This window comes from Falco punctatus, assembly GCF_963210335.1.
Source record: "Falco punctatus genome assembly, chromosome: 10".
Classification (NCBI taxonomy): Eukaryota; Metazoa; Chordata; class Aves; order Falconiformes; family Falconidae; genus Falco; species Falco punctatus.
The window spans coordinates 20775101-20793031 of record NC_137590.1 but is presented as its reverse complement, the minus strand read 5'-3'; the positions used below and the strand labels follow the sequence as shown (position 1 = coordinate 20793031).

The 17931-nt window shown below is 40.0% G+C and overlaps 1 protein-coding gene across 4 annotated transcripts in view; it reads left to right on the top strand.

Moving 5' to 3' along the window:
* The window catches only part of ANO1 (anoctamin 1), an 82488-nt gene that overhangs the window by 49437 nt on the left and 15120 nt on the right, over positions 1-17931 (top strand). The window contains exons 8-16 of one of the 4 annotated variants that reach the window (XM_080404899.1): positions 724-789; positions 1288-1343; positions 2887-2928; positions 6429-6493; positions 7051-7185; positions 8529-8689; positions 12500-12582; positions 14378-14389; positions 15249-15320. In XM_080404899.1, coding sequence (XP_080261025.1) covers positions 724-789; positions 1288-1343; positions 2887-2928; positions 6429-6493; positions 7051-7185; positions 8529-8689; positions 12500-12582; positions 14378-14389; positions 15249-15320 — 692 coding nt within the window. The remainder of the gene's footprint in view (positions 1-723; positions 790-1287; positions 1344-2886; positions 2929-6428; positions 6494-7050; positions 7186-8528; positions 8690-12499; positions 12583-14377; positions 14390-15248; positions 15321-17931) is intronic. The other 3 variants (XM_080404901.1, XM_080404900.1, XM_080404902.1) reach the window with 3 other exon arrangements.

The following is a 17931-nucleotide window of genomic DNA, read 5'->3' as shown; positions in this document are numbered from 1 at the left end:
CTCCAGCAGGTGATTAGTATCTTGAAAATGTTAATGAACTTGGAAAATTCTCATTTCAAGAGCAATCAGAAATGTCTCAGTGATCCTCCAGTTAGCTGTTTCCTGGTTCATAGTCAAGGTTCCTTCAAATCCAGTCCCACACTCTTTTCTTAGCAATGAACTGATGGGCAGCATGGAGCGCACTGCAGCACATCATTTTTATTTCCTTTTTTTAAGTCCTTTTAAATTCTCCACAATGCCAGATTTTTTTTTTATTGGCATTAATCAGCTTAGCCTTGCACAAAGACAAATACTTGACTTAGCTCTGATTCAGCACCCAAGACTGGTTTGTTGAATCCCCAAATGTATCTTCCCAGATAACGTGACACCTTCAGACGTGGGTAATACTCCATAATTGGAAGTAGCTATATTAATGCCAGCAGCTGCAGCAAGAACATTAGAGGAGTAATGTGCTACAGCCCTCAAAGGTCCAGGTCCAGCCCAGTGACCTTTGGGAATGGTGCAGTGGACTGCAATGTCGAAGAGCCGCTTGCTGCTGTGCTCCTCCAAACTTACACGTTAGCTCCTCCCAACCCATCCATACTCTGGCCCTAAGTTAAGGAACACTACCACACCTGGGAAGGCAGGGCTCCTCCAAGTCCCTTATACCACATACATTTTATAGATGAAGCATTAAGTGCTTTCAGCCTCATGCATGTCACTAATAAACGGATGTGTAAACAGGGAAAGGAGAGGGAAGAAAGAAGGAAACTACCCTTTTAAATAAAAGACGAAAATGTGGTAAATATGGTAAGTATTACGCCAAGGTCTTCGCAAAGGCTTTCCCTACAATTTCTCTAAGCAATCTGAAATCTTAATTCAAAACTTTGTGTGGATGATGAGTGTGTATGCGTGTTCCTGTACGCCATCAATTCCAGCCATATTCTTCTTGTGATCGAGCCTTCTGCTGTACACTTTCAAATCTTCAGGCTTGCCCTTAAATCAAACTGACTTTTCAGAAAATGTAATTTATTTTAATGACTAATTTCAAGTCATTGGCTTCTAATTCTTGATTCTCAAATATATATGACTTCCTCTTGCTCTCTGCAGTTTTCCATTTCATAAAATGAGTCATGTTTAATAACCTATATGATTAAAAATGAAACTACATGGAAAGGAATGAGATGGCAGAAAAATCATTATCTGACCAAATGAGTGTTATTTTGAGGGAAATCTCCAGGAAGGATGATAAAGTGAGACTGTCTAACCTTGAAATTATAAATAACTATTATGTCTTTATTTTTCAAGGGATCACCAGTCTGCTTGCCAATGGAGTTTACAGTGCTGCGTATCCTTTGCATGATGTAAGTGACCTTGCAATGTATTTTACATATCTACTATCTGACAAGAAATCCTCAATGCGTTACATATTAATGGCATCATCCCAAGCCATGAGTGTTTTGGATCCTGACTTCCTGCTTGCTTGTATCACGACTGCAGTAACTTCTGTGGGTTGTTTCCATCACTCTGCTCCTTTTAATGAACTCCCCACCTCTGTTCTAACTTTGATGAACATAAGTAACGTTTGAACGTAACATTAGAAGAGTTGTTTTGCTGGCTTAGCAAATGAAATGCTTCTGTTATTTTCTGACCACCTGCTCCTGAGATCCCTGGCATCAGTGTTAAGAAATGTATTTATTCCTGGGGCACCAGGTAGCTTGTTCCCTCAACCACATCTCCCTGGCATCCCCCTTGCCAGCACAGAGGTGTCAGTAGCTGTGTGTCTGTGCGACTGGTTGCCACTGGGGGAAAACGCATAAGCAAGACCTTGAAGTGACATGGGACTGGGCATGGCTGCAGACCTTCTTACTGATGAAATCTGCTTTTGAGCAGTTCAGTAAGATGTCAAGAGTGTGTTCAACTATGGTGTTTGTCAAGAGGATTAGAGAGAGGTGGGGAATTTTGGTGGCATTCATACCTGAGCTGGGGATCCCTATCCTGCCAGAGGTACACAGCAGTTGGGTGGTGATGACACTTTTACTTAAAGGTTCAAGGTACAACTAGAACTAACAAACACATGCTCTTAGCTAGACTGTAACAGAAAGGTTTGACAGCTGTCAAGGGGACGTGGCAGTCGTGTTCCTCATGATGTACTGGCTGTGTGAGCTTACAAGGGCTGTCGAGCCTGGTGCCGGTTTTCTGGATGTGAAGATGAAGTGTGTCTTCCTAGTTTTCTGCTCCCCTCACTCACACTGGTTTTACACGGGACCACGAGTGTTTTATCACGATGTAACTGAGACCAGAACAGCCTCTTTATCTGCCTGATGTTTATCATAAATGTCAGGCACTCTTAAACTACAGCAATATCGCATAGAAATCCAGAAAGGTTAAATAAACTTCTCTGCATGTACTTGTCTCATGTCTTTTGACAGTTACTGATAGTCTTGTATATAAGTTATTTATTGTCTTGGTTTACTCCTGTATCATATTTAAAAATAGCTCCAAATTAAAACCTCAAATCTAATCAGCCCTGAGTGTTTGGAGAGTCTGGATAGGGATCAGCTCTCTCAGCTAGTCTCTTCTCTTGCAAGTGGACTGAGCTGAACCCCAAATACCATGGCAATACCGCATCCTTTCCCTTGACATTTTTAGGCCACCTTTATCACTTATTCATTCCTTTTCCCCCAGTGACGGACATTATTACTTTCTTAATGTGCCTGATGACAGAAGACAAAGTGTGCTATGACAAATGAACTCCGAAAATACAGCATTATTTTACAGATTGCTTTTTCTGTTTTTGATGCATTAAGTGAGTGGGATACATGGGTATGCAAGATGCATAGCCGTTCTGGGTGCGACTCACTGAATGACGCAGATTTTTTTTTCTTTTTTCTTTTTTTTTTAAAGGGTGACTATGAAGGTGAAAACATTGAACCTAATGACAGAAAAGTAAGTTGATATCAAGGGGGTTTGACCTATTTGCATGAGTCCCAGCCTGAAGAGTCACCTGTTGGAATCTGGATGTTTGCTAAATTTTCACAGAAAATACTGCAAAAAGGCACTAAATGGCAAGCAGTAGAAGTACTTTCCAGTTTTTAAGTTTACCCAAATATGGAATGCAGTATGGACATGTATAAGTTACCAAGCTCAATTTCTCGCCCTGTTGGTAAGAGTACTGACAGCGTTTACATATAAACCCTCCTAAAGTTCAGATGATGTCATTTCAGACCAGGTCTGATGAGAATATGCTCAGTCATATTCCAGTATCTGTACCTGACGTAAATCCTGCTCCACTCCATAATGAGCTCTGGTTTCAGCACTGCAACCTCTGCTGAATTAATGTGCTGCTGATCTGGAGTGTGAGGATCACAACTGGGCTGGGGGGAGGAGGAGGGAGGCAGTTGAAAAACGTAAGCATAAAAGTTATTGGGAAAGATAAAGATTGAATATTTATCAGAAATGAGACATTCTCAGCAAAGCTTTAATGTGCACTGTTCAGCCAGAAGCTGCCCTGTGAATGTATACTGATACATCGCATCACTTTTTGCATACATCTGTGGTTTAAATTGTGTTTTTATTGTTTGTATACTGAAAGACATTTGTTCATAGTGGTAAAAGGAGTAGGAATTATTCCAAGGAAATAACTTTTCATAAGAATAACCAACTTTTTCTCCCTTTGAAGAAGTATTGATTTCTTAATTTCAGAGTACAATTACTACATACTCCTGATCACACTTCTCTAAAGAACACAGGCTTTTTTTTCCAATGTATCAGAAAAAAACTGAAGTAGAGTGGTTATGACCAGTTCTCTCAGGAGGAGCTACTAAATTTAGGTGCCGTATATGTTGGGCTTTCAGACTTGAAACTTTGCCTTTTCAGTTTGTTTGACGATGACATATCCAAAACTTTGCTGTGGACATTCAGATAATAGGAAAAACAGGTGTAAAGCCTTTCAGGTTGGTCATGTAAAAAATAGGTACCCAAAATTAAAGGTCTGCTGGGCCTTAAAGATGCAAATGGCTCATCAAAATATGTTCACCCTCTATTAATATGTGTTAAAAATGCCACATACCTGTCATTTCATTATTAAGCAACACATTGTTCAACCAAAAACAGGATGAGAGTGCATGTTTCCTCAAGGCATCTGGACTATCATTTTTATTACTAACTTTTCTGACCTCACAAATTCATTCATTTCACAAGTTCACTGTGTGTTTGGAAATGTTTACCTTGGCTTTTGACTTCCAGTTCCTTCAAATAATCTTGTGGTGTGTTTTGGCATGTCTGTTCTGGTTTCTTGAAACTTGCTTTAATCTAATCCAGTGCTAGGCCAGGCCTGTGCCTTTTTTAACTACAAAATTAAAGATTTGAGGCATAGAAATGAAGTAAATATTTAGTGTACTGATCTCCTCTAATCATGTCTTTGAAGCTGTGCTTTGAATATCAAGCTGATAAATGTCAGGATAAAAGAGATAATTCATTTGTACTTTAGGCACAAATTTGGTTTGAAGTGTTGTACAAAACTGAAACATGGCATCGATGCAAAATCTCCTTAGCTTAGTGTTTTCCTGATATGCTTCACCAGCTTAGATCACAGAAATGGAATCTAATTTCCAGCACAAACTTAGTTTGTAAAAATGAAGTAAAAAAAATAATAAAAGGAAGGGTCTTAGCTAGTGCACATAGATGTTGAGGTGTCTCAAATCATTAATTGTTTCCCAGACACAGGCAGCTGGCCTTAAACTTTCGGAAAATGTGGTTGAAAGAAACCTAAAGCAGAATAAAAATAAAATTAGCAAGAACGATGCTGCTTAGTAAAGGCCTGCCTTTACATTTCAGTTTCTGCTCTTACTGTTGTTAGGAAACTAATAAAGATTTATGATTTTAGTTGCAGAGGGGAAAATCCACAGTCCACTTAGATTTTTGATGTCATGTTTCTGTAAAAGTAAAGCTGTATTTTTTTGAATGGCTTGAACCATTTGCATGAGAAGCACAGCAGTTCAGCTTGGAAAGTTTGTGTTAATGATTTGGCAGGAGAACTGCAAAACTACTTTAGAAATGTTGTTCGCTGTATGACTTTTCTGTGATAAAATGCAAGAAGTAGGAATGGGCACGGGCAGCAGCAGGCCTGGCAGTCCTGCCCTTCCTTGCTTTGCTGCGTTTCACTGGAGAGCTGTAGGAGGCTGACATCTCTCAAGTTTCTCATGTTAAAATAGCCTACAGATTTAAGCAATAATACCCTGTTTTGGTCTGTTCTTCTATAAACATGATTAATAATGTTGCCCTCCCTGTAATGATAGCTGGTTTAGGTTGTGGCTCCCCGATGCAGTTCCTTCCACAGCTGAGCTGCTTGTATAACCCTCACCCACTGATGGAGCTTTGTGCAACCAAGCTCTGAAATTTGTTGTCTTTTTTTTTTTCTCTATTTTTTACCCAATGTTCAACAAAAAGAAGTACCTCAGCAATAATCAGTTTGTGCTTTTACATTTGAGGAAAAAGGAAAAAGATGATGTTGTTGCTAAATGAATTAATGAATACAGACGTGACCATCAAAGCATCTCCTTGAAATATCGGTAGCTGGCCCACAAACATCCTGCTACCAAGGTCATGTCACTGGGTTAAAGCAGGAAGAAGAGCAGTAAAGGGAGACCTGACCTCACAAGAGCTTGTAAAGCTTCTCTTCCCCTTGTCCTACAGAGGAGGTGATGGCTGGGTGGCCAGTGAGCACAGTTCCTCTTCTCCAGTATTGTTTGTACACACATTGGTTGCTTATTCACTCTGTTAGATGAATTGAATTAAGAAAAAAATAGGGTCTGAGAAGCACTATTTATATATTTTACAAAGTAAAAGCTAAGTTGAAGGCCTCACAGGAAACTATTTTTGTGAGGGATTTAATTTTATAAATCACTAATGGGGATCATTGTTTTCCTTGGCCCATATCCTAATCAAAAGGACGAGTGGAAATCATCGTGCCCTTTTAGTTTAAAGCTGAAAAACTCTTAAATGCAGCCTTTGAGGCACCTCTGCACAGCACCTCTTGATGGATGATTAATATTATGGTTTGTGTAGTGAAAAAAAAAACAGTTTATGCTAGGTTTTTTTCTGTCTTCTAACTCAAAGCATATTCATCTTTCACATCCATTCCGCTAGATACCTCCTACGGATCGTAACATCAGGACTACTGTCCCTGTCCCTGCTGTAGTTATCCGTCAGTCCAGTTGCTGGAGAGCCTTTTAATGTACTAGAATTCATCACTGTACTATAGCATGCCAGAGCATCAAATTTGTTTTTAATACTTAATGCATACTGCGTGTATTGGCAGATTATGGCTTGAAACCACAAAGCACTGAAACCAGATCCACAGCATAAGCTCTGCAGTTTGCTGGACCAAAGGAGAAACATTTGTGTACGCAGCGCTTTAACTTTTGCTTTGCCTTTCTGTTTTACAGCTCCTGTGTGAGGAGTGGGCAAGCTACGGAGTTTTTTATAAGTACCAGCCAATTGACCTGGTCAGGTGAGAGTTCAGCCCTTAACGTTGTGTTTCCACTGGGCAGCGCCGAAGCTGTGCACAGTGATGCTCGGGCTGGTGTCCCTGTGGGGGTGCTGCCCTCTGTGCCACGCTGGAGGTTTCTGGAGAATGGGAAGTTCATTGGGTCAAAAGGAGGTTTCTGTGAGTTTAAAAACACACTGATATATCCCACCTAGTGTGAAAGCTTGTGGGGGACATAATTTTAATTAATTTTGTTTGCTGGTGGTGAGAGCTAAGACCATGAAGAAAAGGAGGTGCTTTTTAATGGGGATTCACTCACAGGAGATCCAAAGATACCGACTTACACAGCAGAAGCACAGGGGAAAAAATGACTTACTTTCATGGTGCCTGTATCTCTGGATTAACTCCAAGCATCATGAGAAAGAGAGTCCTCTGAGAAGAAAAAAATTCCCACAGGTCATCAGATCTTACTTTCTCCATGCTTAATCCAGCTGCAATTCGTAATTTTAGCCATGTTATATTTTAAGAAATAGGAAACATTTCTCTCTCTCATTTCTTTTTTTTTTTTAAATGTATTTCAGAAAATACTTTGGAGAGAAGATTGGACTGTATTTTGCCTGGCTGGGAGTTTATACACAAATGCTTATTCCAGCTTCAATTGTAGGGATCATAGTTTTCCTATACGGCTGTGCAACTGTGGATGAGAATATACCAAGGTAAAATAAATAAGTATATTATATTGCTGGAGGCCACTAGAAACTCAATGTAACCTTTCTCTAGAAATGTTTTGTCACTAATATCTAGGGTGAGCGCAGCCAAAACTCCTGGCTGCTACGGCTTGCCCTGTGCCACCCACAGCCCGATGCCCCGATCCATGTTTGCTGGTGGTGGCTTCCCGAGGTCTGTCTGCCAACTGGCACTTGCCAGCGTGTGGTGTGCTCCCTCTGCTTTCCCTCCTCTTGCCCCACACACTTCATTGTTTGGAAGCTGTGCTTAAAATTAAGCCAAGTCCGTATGGATAGGAGAGCTTGCGGTCCCACTGATTTCTGATCACAGTAAGAGATGGATTTGCTACCAAGGGCTGAGAGTTGCTGCAGCATGTTTTTAAATCATTAGCATTTTTTGTTAATATTACTTGTGGAGTTTGCATTGATGTACTAAAAATAATTCTTGGCTGGTTGCTCAGGTGTTGGGTTTTTTTCCTAACTCAGATCATTATGTTAAAACAAACCAACAAAATACTGCTAATGATAGGTTTTAGTGCTTCCCATCGTAAAGTGCTGAGGAGGGCATTGTGTGCCATAAAGATGAATCAAGAATATACATGCCTTAAATAAGCAATTGTGATCAGATTAGCAAAATCTTGATGTCCTACTATTTTTAATTTTTTATTAAGTTTTGTATTTTAATATTTTTAAAGCCCTATGATTTTGCATTATTTTCCCTGCATGCATCATCAGCTGTAGATGAAAATTACATAGTTTGTACATCAGCCATGAGCCCTAAGTAACAAAGCAGATAATGGATATAGAAAAATAGATTATTTTTTGTGTTGTTCATTAAGATTGCTTTGTACTGCTTCCAACAGTTGAAGAAAGTCAAAGGGAGGGTCACTGCTGCTATTTCACAGATGCAGTGCATAGAAGATAAATTGGTTGAACTCCAGTCTCTTGATACTCGGCACTTCTCCTGTACCTTATCTATGACTGTAGTTAGTATTTCAAAACAAAAATTATTTTTAAATTCTATTTTCTTTATTTTTCTACTGTAAGATAGAGCCTTGTGTCTCTCATAATGCTCTCTCTTATTCCCTGGAATAGAAGTAGGGCTGGGGATGGAGGGAGACAGCAGCCTTGCACGAGGATTTCAGCCCCCACAACGGTGTAGGCTATGAACAGAGCTGCTCACTGGGGCGAGAGCTGGGAAGGACTGTGAGGGTAGTATCAGATGGTCCTACAGACCAGAAGCAGGTGCTGTGCAGAGGAGCAAAGATCATTGGAGCATGGAAGATGGAGCCATACTGACCATGATTTTTCCATATGTGGTTGCTTTGTTGCAGTATGGAAATGTGTGACCAGAGGAACAATATCACCATGTGTCCCTTATGTGACAGAACATGCAGTTACTGGAAGATGAGCTCTGCTTGTGCGACTGCTCGTGCAAGCCATCTGTTTGATAACCCTGCAACTGTCTTCTTCTCAGTCTTCATGGCTCTCTGGGGTAGGAAGATATATGCCTTCATGTTAAGTGTTTAATTATTTAAGATACAACAGGAAGAAACAGAAGAGATAAACCAGTATATTTATACTCAGGCAGTTAATTATATAGAGAACTTTTCTTTCTTTTTTTTTTTTTTCTTTCCTATGAAACTGTCATCCCAAAATTTATATTCTGGACTGAAGGCTAAGATTCAAAAAGTTGCTCAAGATGAACATCAAATGAAATTGTTAAGCATCTGTCATAAAACTGCTGCGTGGTATGTCAAAATTTCATTAACAGGATTGCACAGCTTGCCAACACACAAAAAAAATCTATCTGGAGAGCCAGCTTCCACTTTACAACATTACAGAAGAAATATATTAATGTACTCTGGGGTTGAGGGGAGGGCTCCGCAGGGAAGTGTAATGGCCTTTAGCGTCACAGGACAAACCAACATTGATTCTTGAGTAAGCTCTGAGATGCAATTAAGTTTATCAGCAGGCAGACATCATGCATGTAGACCATGAAGCAGGAACAGTGGCATTATAGGTATTTTTTCTGATGCTGACTGCCCTTGTACTTTAAGCACATCACTTAACCTTTCTTCACATGTCTGTAGAACTTAGTTGAAAATATTAACCCACTCATGAAATCTTTGTGAGAGTGTCTTCAGGAATCGTTATTGAGGGCTTTTCTCCTCCCTGCTGCAGGAGGGATAGGGACCCCCTTGCTCAGGCACCCCAGCACCAGGCATGGGTGCTGGAGGAGAGGGGAGGAGCCTCTGGTCATCTTTGCTGGGGCCAGGAGGGCCTGTTAAGATAAGTGGGAACTGATGGGGTCCAAACCCCATGTTTGTGACTGGGAGCCCTGTATAGAGAGGCTACAGAGAATAGGGAAATGCATGTTATTCCCCCAGCTTTGAAGTTTAATGGCCACAAAGTCCCAGCATCAGTGAGAACAGCACAAGATGATGCTTGCCCTTCCTGTACACCTTGTTGTGAGTTAGCAAGTAACCTGTTTTGGATTATATTTAATCCTGAAAACACAGCCCAAGTTTTTATTTGTTCTAGAATGCAGGGAGTCATTTTTACATTACCATCCATCTGAACTGATTTTAGTACAATTCAACATAATTCAGTTTAAAGCAGTGTCTTTTTGACCAAGGTCTCAATTTGAGATAAGGTTTTAGATGCAATGCTGAGAGCTGATTATCAAGTACTGTAAGGAAGAGGACAAGGACAGTGCTGCAGAGGGATTTTGGGAGCAGTGGGGAGTCAAGAGCGCTGCAGGTTTGGAAGGAAAGCTGGGAAGTGGTGGTGGGAGGTTGAACTCGACCAGTTACACAGCAGAGAGGAGGGATCACTATCTTACAGATCATCATCTTGCCATGTAGCATATAGGGAGAAACGTGATACACTCCAAAGCAGAATGCAGTGTCAGAGACTTTAAATAGACTGATTCTCTCACATGGAGAGTCAAGTGTTGGTTTCGGTCTTCCTCAGTTACAATTGTTGTGAACCCGTGTGGATCTCACACAAAATACTCTGTTGTCTAGAAAGTAATGCTGCTTACCTCCCTTTTCTTAGCAAACAACTATGGGTCCCTCCATCCATTTTGTAACGTTCTTGGGCAAAGTAAGGCAGAATGGCAGAAGCCAGTTTCTGTGCTCTGTACAAAATCAGGCTTAATACTAAGATGATAGTTTTGGAGTGGGATGTGAAATTCCTGAAGTTCTTCAGGGTCAACATAAAATTTTATTGTGGTACAATACCATATAAAATGAATGTTGTTTCTGAAAGGTAGTTTTGAATTGGGAAGATCAGAACTTTTCCCACAAGGTTTTGAATTTGCATGATTGCAAATTTCATTTCTAAAGGATTTGTTAAAAGAATTTTTTTAAAAATGAAAGGAGTACTTCATTTTTTAAGGAAATAGTATCAATAGAAATTGTCTCTAAATATAGGCACACATATGGTCTCCAGTGACATTTGTGAGCACCACAGCACATAAGGAGAAGTTGTATTAGGTTCGTGTATAGTTGAAGAGTTGAGGCAGAGGAGACCCAAGTAACCTGCTCAGGTGACCCAGGGCATCCTTAGCATAGCAAGAAAATGATCCCAAGTTCAGGGGTGCTGTGAGCAAACATTTGGCCAGGCTTTCTTTGTCTCATGGGGGTATTGTAACACCCTGGAGAACTACACTTACATGAGTGTTAAAACAGCTATAGCACCAAACTGGGCCCAGGTTAGAAGTTCAACATTAAACATGGACTGTGGCCCAGTGCTGTTTGGAATTAAATGGCATTAAAAATGTCAGAGAATCCAGACAGTATCATCTAGACAGTAACCTTGGGGAATTTTTAAGCTCCACTTATGCTTATGGGCCCAGATGAAATATGAAAATGCAGGTATGCCTGGCAAAGCAGCAGTACATCACCACCTGGCACGTTCACTGAGGGCTTTTGAAATGAGCTGGCTGTGTTTCAGATGCAGCCTTTTCATTTTGCATTGTTGTAAGTCAGTGCCACGGAAGGATTTCTAGTAGGACTAAGGAACAGCTCTTGTTCATTTTCTGTGTTTCTTGCTGAACGTGGAAGCTGCAGACCCCAGCACAAGAACTGCCAGCAGCAGGGAGAGGGGAGGCAATTCCAGGGACCATGACAGAGACTCTCGTAAGACACAGCTGTGGCCATCCCAATTTACAGGAAGCCTACGGCTTGTAAACGGGCTCAGCTGTAAGTTCTGCACGTGAGAGTTTCTCTTGGAAGGCGAATTAATATCGTGACCCTAGCCTGGTTCCAGTCGTGAGGGTGTCCTTTCCTCTCTATTCAACTTTCTTACCCTCCCCCTGCCTCTGGTCTTTCTGGACATGAATGTTTCTGAGCACATCTGTTAATACTCACTGCGGGAAACTCCCCTGGGAACACCATTTCTTGGTAGACTTGCCTGTTTCATAATCACTTCTTTATTGTACAGCACTGGTGTATTCCCAGCATCTAAATATGTCCTCTGAGAACTTGCTCGGTCTCAGAGGCAGATAGACTGATATAGACCGGGATCATTCACTGGGACTCAGGAATTACTTTAATGAGGCTTCTTTTCTGTAAGTCTTCTCCATCAAAAAGAAAATGGCAGCATTTTTAATGATCAAAACCCTTAAAGGCTTTCTCTTTAACAGCCTGTCCACCTGTAGCTGGCATGAGTATTTGGGTTTGGGTGTGATAATTAGAGCTAATCATACTATTATGACCACTAAATGGATGTAATTATAACAATATAAAAATGCTTTATCTTGCTATCTTTGAGGGAATAACTATACCAGCAGAACAGGACTAGTTAAGTCATTCATATTTTGTAGAGATAAAACACAGGTTTATTTGGATTTACAGATGGAATTACATGCAGATGAAGACCAACAATACCATAGTCACACATACAAATATTTAAATAAGTTTGGGTGTCTGTCTGTCTTAGACACCTTAAAAAATTGTAGGCGTCTTTCCGTATGAAGCTGTGGATGTAGTAAATGCCATTTCTTTTAGCTTACCTAGATAAAAAGTTTAGCTTCTAATGCCTCAGTATTTCCCAGAGAGACATTACTGTGAAATATGGGTCACAAGAATGAAGTTAACCTGGCCCGGTATGTGAAACGCTATTGCACCTGCTGAGACCCTTGGGAGGTGTGAGCCCGCAGACACACGGCAGGTGATGGGCGGTGTGGCCAGAGTGCCTCCTAAGACAAACCCCAGAGGCTGCTGCGATTTTCTTTTTTTTTCTTTTTTTTTTTTTTTTTTGGTAAAATGTCAAAATAATTCTGAAACTGTTGTTTCAGCTGCCACCTTTATGGAACACTGGAAGAGAAAACAGATGCGTCTCAACTACAGGTGGGACCTGACTGGGTTTGAAGAGGAGGAGGTTTGTCCCTTCAGTTCTGACTCTTTGACTTCCACCGTGGTGTTACCAATAGCTCTTTGCCGATAGACGTTGCCTCACAGGGAACTGCTCTTGGGGCGGTTCCGTCATTTCAAAGAAAGGAAAATCTCTGTACATGAACTATTTGAGATTTTTATAGCAAGGGTATGACTAGTATGTCTTGTTGCCATAGAAATGTAATTGTATAGCCACAAAATCTGCTATTTTTTTGAAGTGTGTAGTCCGGTCACACCTAGCAGCATAGGCATGGAACATACAGCTCAGATATTACTGCTGGGCTGTTGTCAGGGTGCTAACAACTAAGGACCTCATTCATCTCATGCTGCTGTAAATCAGAAATGAATGTATTGAAGTTGATAAAGTTACAGCACTGTAAAAAAGCACTGAAAAATTCCTATTAACTTTAACGATGCAGGATCAAGCCGTGACTTGGAAAATACCAAAGAAAATATTGCCAGACATGTGGGCTTGGGCTATTGGGAGGGACACAGTATGCAGGGTTTTTTTCATTTGCTAAAAAAAAGAATATCACTAGCTAGGTTTATGCTAAGTGTGCTAAATAGTGTGAAAGGGAAAAAAGCGGAATCTGTATAAAAAAAAGGACTTAAAAATCAATTAAGTTTTAGAAGGAAAGGAGAGACAATCCCCAGCCAGCTGAGAAGCTGTATCCCACCTTTTTCTTTTTAATTCTGTCACTTTACTAAAAAGGAGACACCTTCCAGGGCTGTAACGCAGTCTCAGCCCCAGCAGCCTTGCCCAGGGCTGTACCAGAGTTCAGAAGCGGCGGCGATGTGCAGGTCCCTTTCTTTTTCCCATCGTATGTGACTAGCCGTGCTGAGAAACCCCTGCTGCAGGTTCTGAGCTAGGACCCATGGCTTGTACAGGCATCTGCTGCTTTGTTTGCTGGCTGGCTGGGGTTTTTTTGTACTGTTGTTGTTATTAAAATAAGTATGACCGCCCTTGTCATATCTCTAGATGTTCTAAATAGATACACAACAAATATTGCTCACGTGAAACAAAAACCTCACCAGCTCTGGGTTTGGCACTGTGCAGCTTGATGAGCCTGGCACAGTTTATTGTTCGCCTCACCCCCAAAACCCTTCTGCTTGAATTACCTTCTCTTAATATGTTTATCTCCTCCATAATATATTTAGGTGTGCTATGCCAGCAGCCTCTATGCCACGAGCTTTGTTAGATCATACCTATTTTACTGGGAGAGAATATAGGGGTTTATTTCCTGGATACTATATGCTCTTTTATTTTTGGTAACTTGTTGTTAGCATACATGAAAGTAGAAAGGATTAACTGTATCCTTCTGGTGTCTGTCCCCTTCATGTCTGAGTCCAGAGCTCTACACAGCTAAAACAGCAGCTGTTAATACAGTATATTTTATTCTTTGTTTTGTGTAGTCAACGCTAGATAATATAGTCATGGGTTTAGAGGAGAATTTAAGCCCCTCCTGTTTCTGATTTGGGTGAAACTGAACCATATTGAAGGGTCAGGGTTTCCAGTGGTACACTAAACCCCCCCAAGTGTCTCATCTTCTAGTGTTTTAGGGATACCTAGTTCATACAATACTTAGAGTAATGTTAATAAAAGTTGTAGAACATGAGTAGACTAATTTTCTCTGGTAGTGCCTAGCCATCCACTGTACCTATGCTTGTTTCATGTAATATTAAAAATATAAATCCAATATGATCTGCAACAGTTCAGTAATCATTCTTTTTGTTGTTTTTTTTTTTTCTTGTTTTTCGTGTTTTTTTCTGGTTTCCTGAAGGAGGCAGTCAAGGTTTGGAAAACATTTTTTTTTTAAATTGCTCCTACCTTTTTTTATTACATGTCTACTGATGAATGCCATCTTTTGATCTCCACTGTTTCTTTTTCAAGCATCAGATTTTCTTTAGACCTCCCACTGATTGCTTTGCCTTTACACCCTCCCCCTCTCCACTTGCTCAGACTTTTTTCAACTCAGTTCTGTTTCCCATCCGATGCATAATTGTAAATCCTGAGTCTTTTGTGAATGCATAATTGTAGTGAATTCTGAGTCCGTGAATCTTTCTGAATCTTTTGGCTGTCTCCTACTTCTGAGTGTTTCCTACACTTTCTCCTTCAATGCACATGGGTAATCTGTGGATTTTCACTGAGACAGGATTAGGGGAAGACCCCAACTGACAATTTTCTGGGACCCCAAAGCCAAGTATCTTGCATATTTACAGCAGATGACTGTTACCCTCATGAGATGAGGATCACTGAAATTACAGTTAATGACATGAAAAATCTAATGTTTATCAAAAATGTAGGTAATTAAAATCCAAGAATAATGGCACTTGGTATGAACCATGCTAACAGCAGGTTGTGCTGTATACTCTCATGTACTAAATTTAATCTACATGGTATTGCACGTGGGTGTCTGATAGTGAGTCCAGATCATTCTGCAGTTGCTGCTGTAGAACTGTGAATGATATGGGATTTAATGTTCTTTTTTAATTACAGTCAACTGTCAGTTGACGTGAATGACATACCAAGTGAATTAGAATCCAGTTAGAAAACTCAGAAATGATCAGGAAACTGACCTGCAAACAGTTCATGTGTAGCTGATACAGAAAATAAATAATTTTGCTTTATATTAAATATGACTTATTTCACAGGATCATCCAAGAGCAGAATATGAAGCTAAAGTTTTAGAAAAATCACTGAGAAAAGAACACAAACATAAAGAGGTATGGTAAAAATATTCGTTTTTTCAATTTATAAAAGACTTTGAAAAAGAAGGTCATTATAGCAGGCACTGAGCCAAGAATAAGAAACAGGTAAAAAATAGAGTCATTGCACATTGTGTTAAAATTCCAGATGTCTTCAGTCCTAGCATACATGGGATACTCGGTGTATGCCAGTGCACAAGACCTGATTAAGTCTAGAAATGTCTTTAATAATTAGATATGGGAGTGTGGTTTAGGGAAGTTAATTGAGCCCGGTTGAAAGGGTGCCTCTGTTAGGCTAACGAATCAAGTTTGAGAAAACTGCAGCAAAGCATCTTATTCTGTGCTGGTATCAGTACCTAAAGCCTCTCAGGAGAGGTTCTCTGTCTTGCTAGACTTTGTAAATAAAAATACTACTAGAGCATTAATGAAGAGTACTAACACCAATTTCCTTGCTGAATTCCAGCTCTGATAATAACTTTCTGCCTTTTAAAAACATAACTTTTAAAAACATTTTATTCCACAGAATCAGGTAGCGCTCGCTTTTACTTTTAACTTGCTCTTTACATCACCATGAAAAAGGTGCTACCAGCCATCCCAGGGACGCGTGCATCTTGCCAGCGGACGGTGCAATCCCTCTGAGCCGCTCCCCTGCCCTTTCGCTGAAGCAGTTGCTTCCTTATTCCCGTCTGTCAGCAGCAGACCGATATGAAAAAGCTCCTTTTCTCCCTCACATCCTGGTTCCCACCCTACCAGCAGTTATTCCCCCTTAACTGCAAGAATTCAGCCATTTGTATGAATGCATTTTTAAGCAGAGAAAAGCTCCTGCATAAGCAAAACCTGTCAGCAGAAATTCCTCTTTTGTATCTGCTGCCAGCAGCACAGTAGAGTGGAACCATACCCTAAATTGGGATTTTATGAAAAACCTATAGAAATACAACTGCAATAACCATGTTAACATGACATATGCTTGAAGAGACAGCATATATAGATTGGACTGGTGTTAAACTATCTGTGTCAGATTTTGTCACGTGCTTATACTTGAGTACTCTTGGGCCCCTTTTAAAAGATGCTCCAAAGCTGATGGTGGTATGTTTGTGTTAATCTATAGGGTGCTGTGTGTAAGCGGTTCAGTGTCACATGCAATACCTTACAGCACTGCTTTAAAAAGCCCTGCAGAAGAAGAAGAATTTGAGTTAGTGGATAAACAATGTTTGAATCAGACTTTGTTGTATTCTGCTAAAACCCTGCAACTCACTGTACTTCTGGCTATATTAAGAATTCAGATCTTAAATGTGGAAGACTGTAGGGTAATCAATTAATGAATGGTGGCCTCCAAATACTGGAGGACAAAAGCTGAGCAATTAAAAGAGGATATTTTTTTTTTTTAACCAGACTATTTATAACTTTTTGGGCTGTGTTCAATCTGGATGTTACTAATTTGGGAAACATGAGAAAAGGAGTTTTTTCTGAAAGAGTTGGTAATTATTTTTCATTAGGATCTACAGTGTTAAAGTTCAAATTCAACACTTGTAAGATGATTTGGGAATCTTCTTAAAGAAGAAATATCTAAAGCTAAACCAGAAGTTGCTCATACTTTTTTCAAGAAATATTTTAAAAGGAAAAAAAAAATTATATACTTTATATACCATAAAGGAAAAAGAAGGGCACAATCCTAAATTAGAAAGGGAATATCCTTTGCGGGATTGCTTGATCTACCCTAGGATTTGGGGCAAGAGTTTGTCTTTTGCTGTTGTTATGTTTTATTAACATAAAGCTGAAACACAAAGCCTTAAGCAAACTAATAGAGCATTCACTTGTGGCTAAACCGCTATGTATGCTGAGTCAGTAGAGAGTATATAGATTAATTTAGAGTGCTTTGTAATGCTATATTGCCCGATCCTTTTTTTGTTTCCTTTGACTGCCATCAGAAGCACCGATATTTTCCAGAAGAGACAGCAAACAAATGGAGACAAAGAGTTAAGACAGTCATGGCTGGGGTGAAATTGGTTCTTTTTATTCAAACTTATGAAGAAACTCAAATTATGAGTAATTATGGAAGACACAAATCAATTTGTTTTTGGCTGTTGAACCTTTGTTTAATATTCACATTCAGTTCTGGGTTTCTTCCCCTTCCTCCCCTTGTTTCTTCAGCACTCTTTGGGACACTGTTTCTATGCGTTGGGAATGGCACTGCATGGCTAATCTTAGGTTTACCATCCTGGACTGACGTTATGTTGTGCAGTGGAGCATGGGCTGTGTGTTGAAAGAGTTGCTTGCACTTCCCTGAGACAACGTGCATGTAATAAAAATAGAATTTGAGTAATATTTTTATGTTCCTTCTGCATCATCTTCCATAATGTTCCTTCTGTTGTTTATTTTCTGGTATGTAGAAACAATTCCTGGCATCACAGCTTATGAAGGACTCTAGATGTGCAATATTGTTCTAAATGAAATTTTCCTGGCCAAATCAAGGCAGTGGCTAGTTGACTGGATTTAGGGTATCCTACAAAGAATTATTATACATGCACATCTTAACTCGTATTGGCGTGGTCCATTGAATTCCACGTGGGTAGTCAGGTATTTAAAAATCATTCTGGATTTTATATTAAAAATCACACTGGAAGGAATT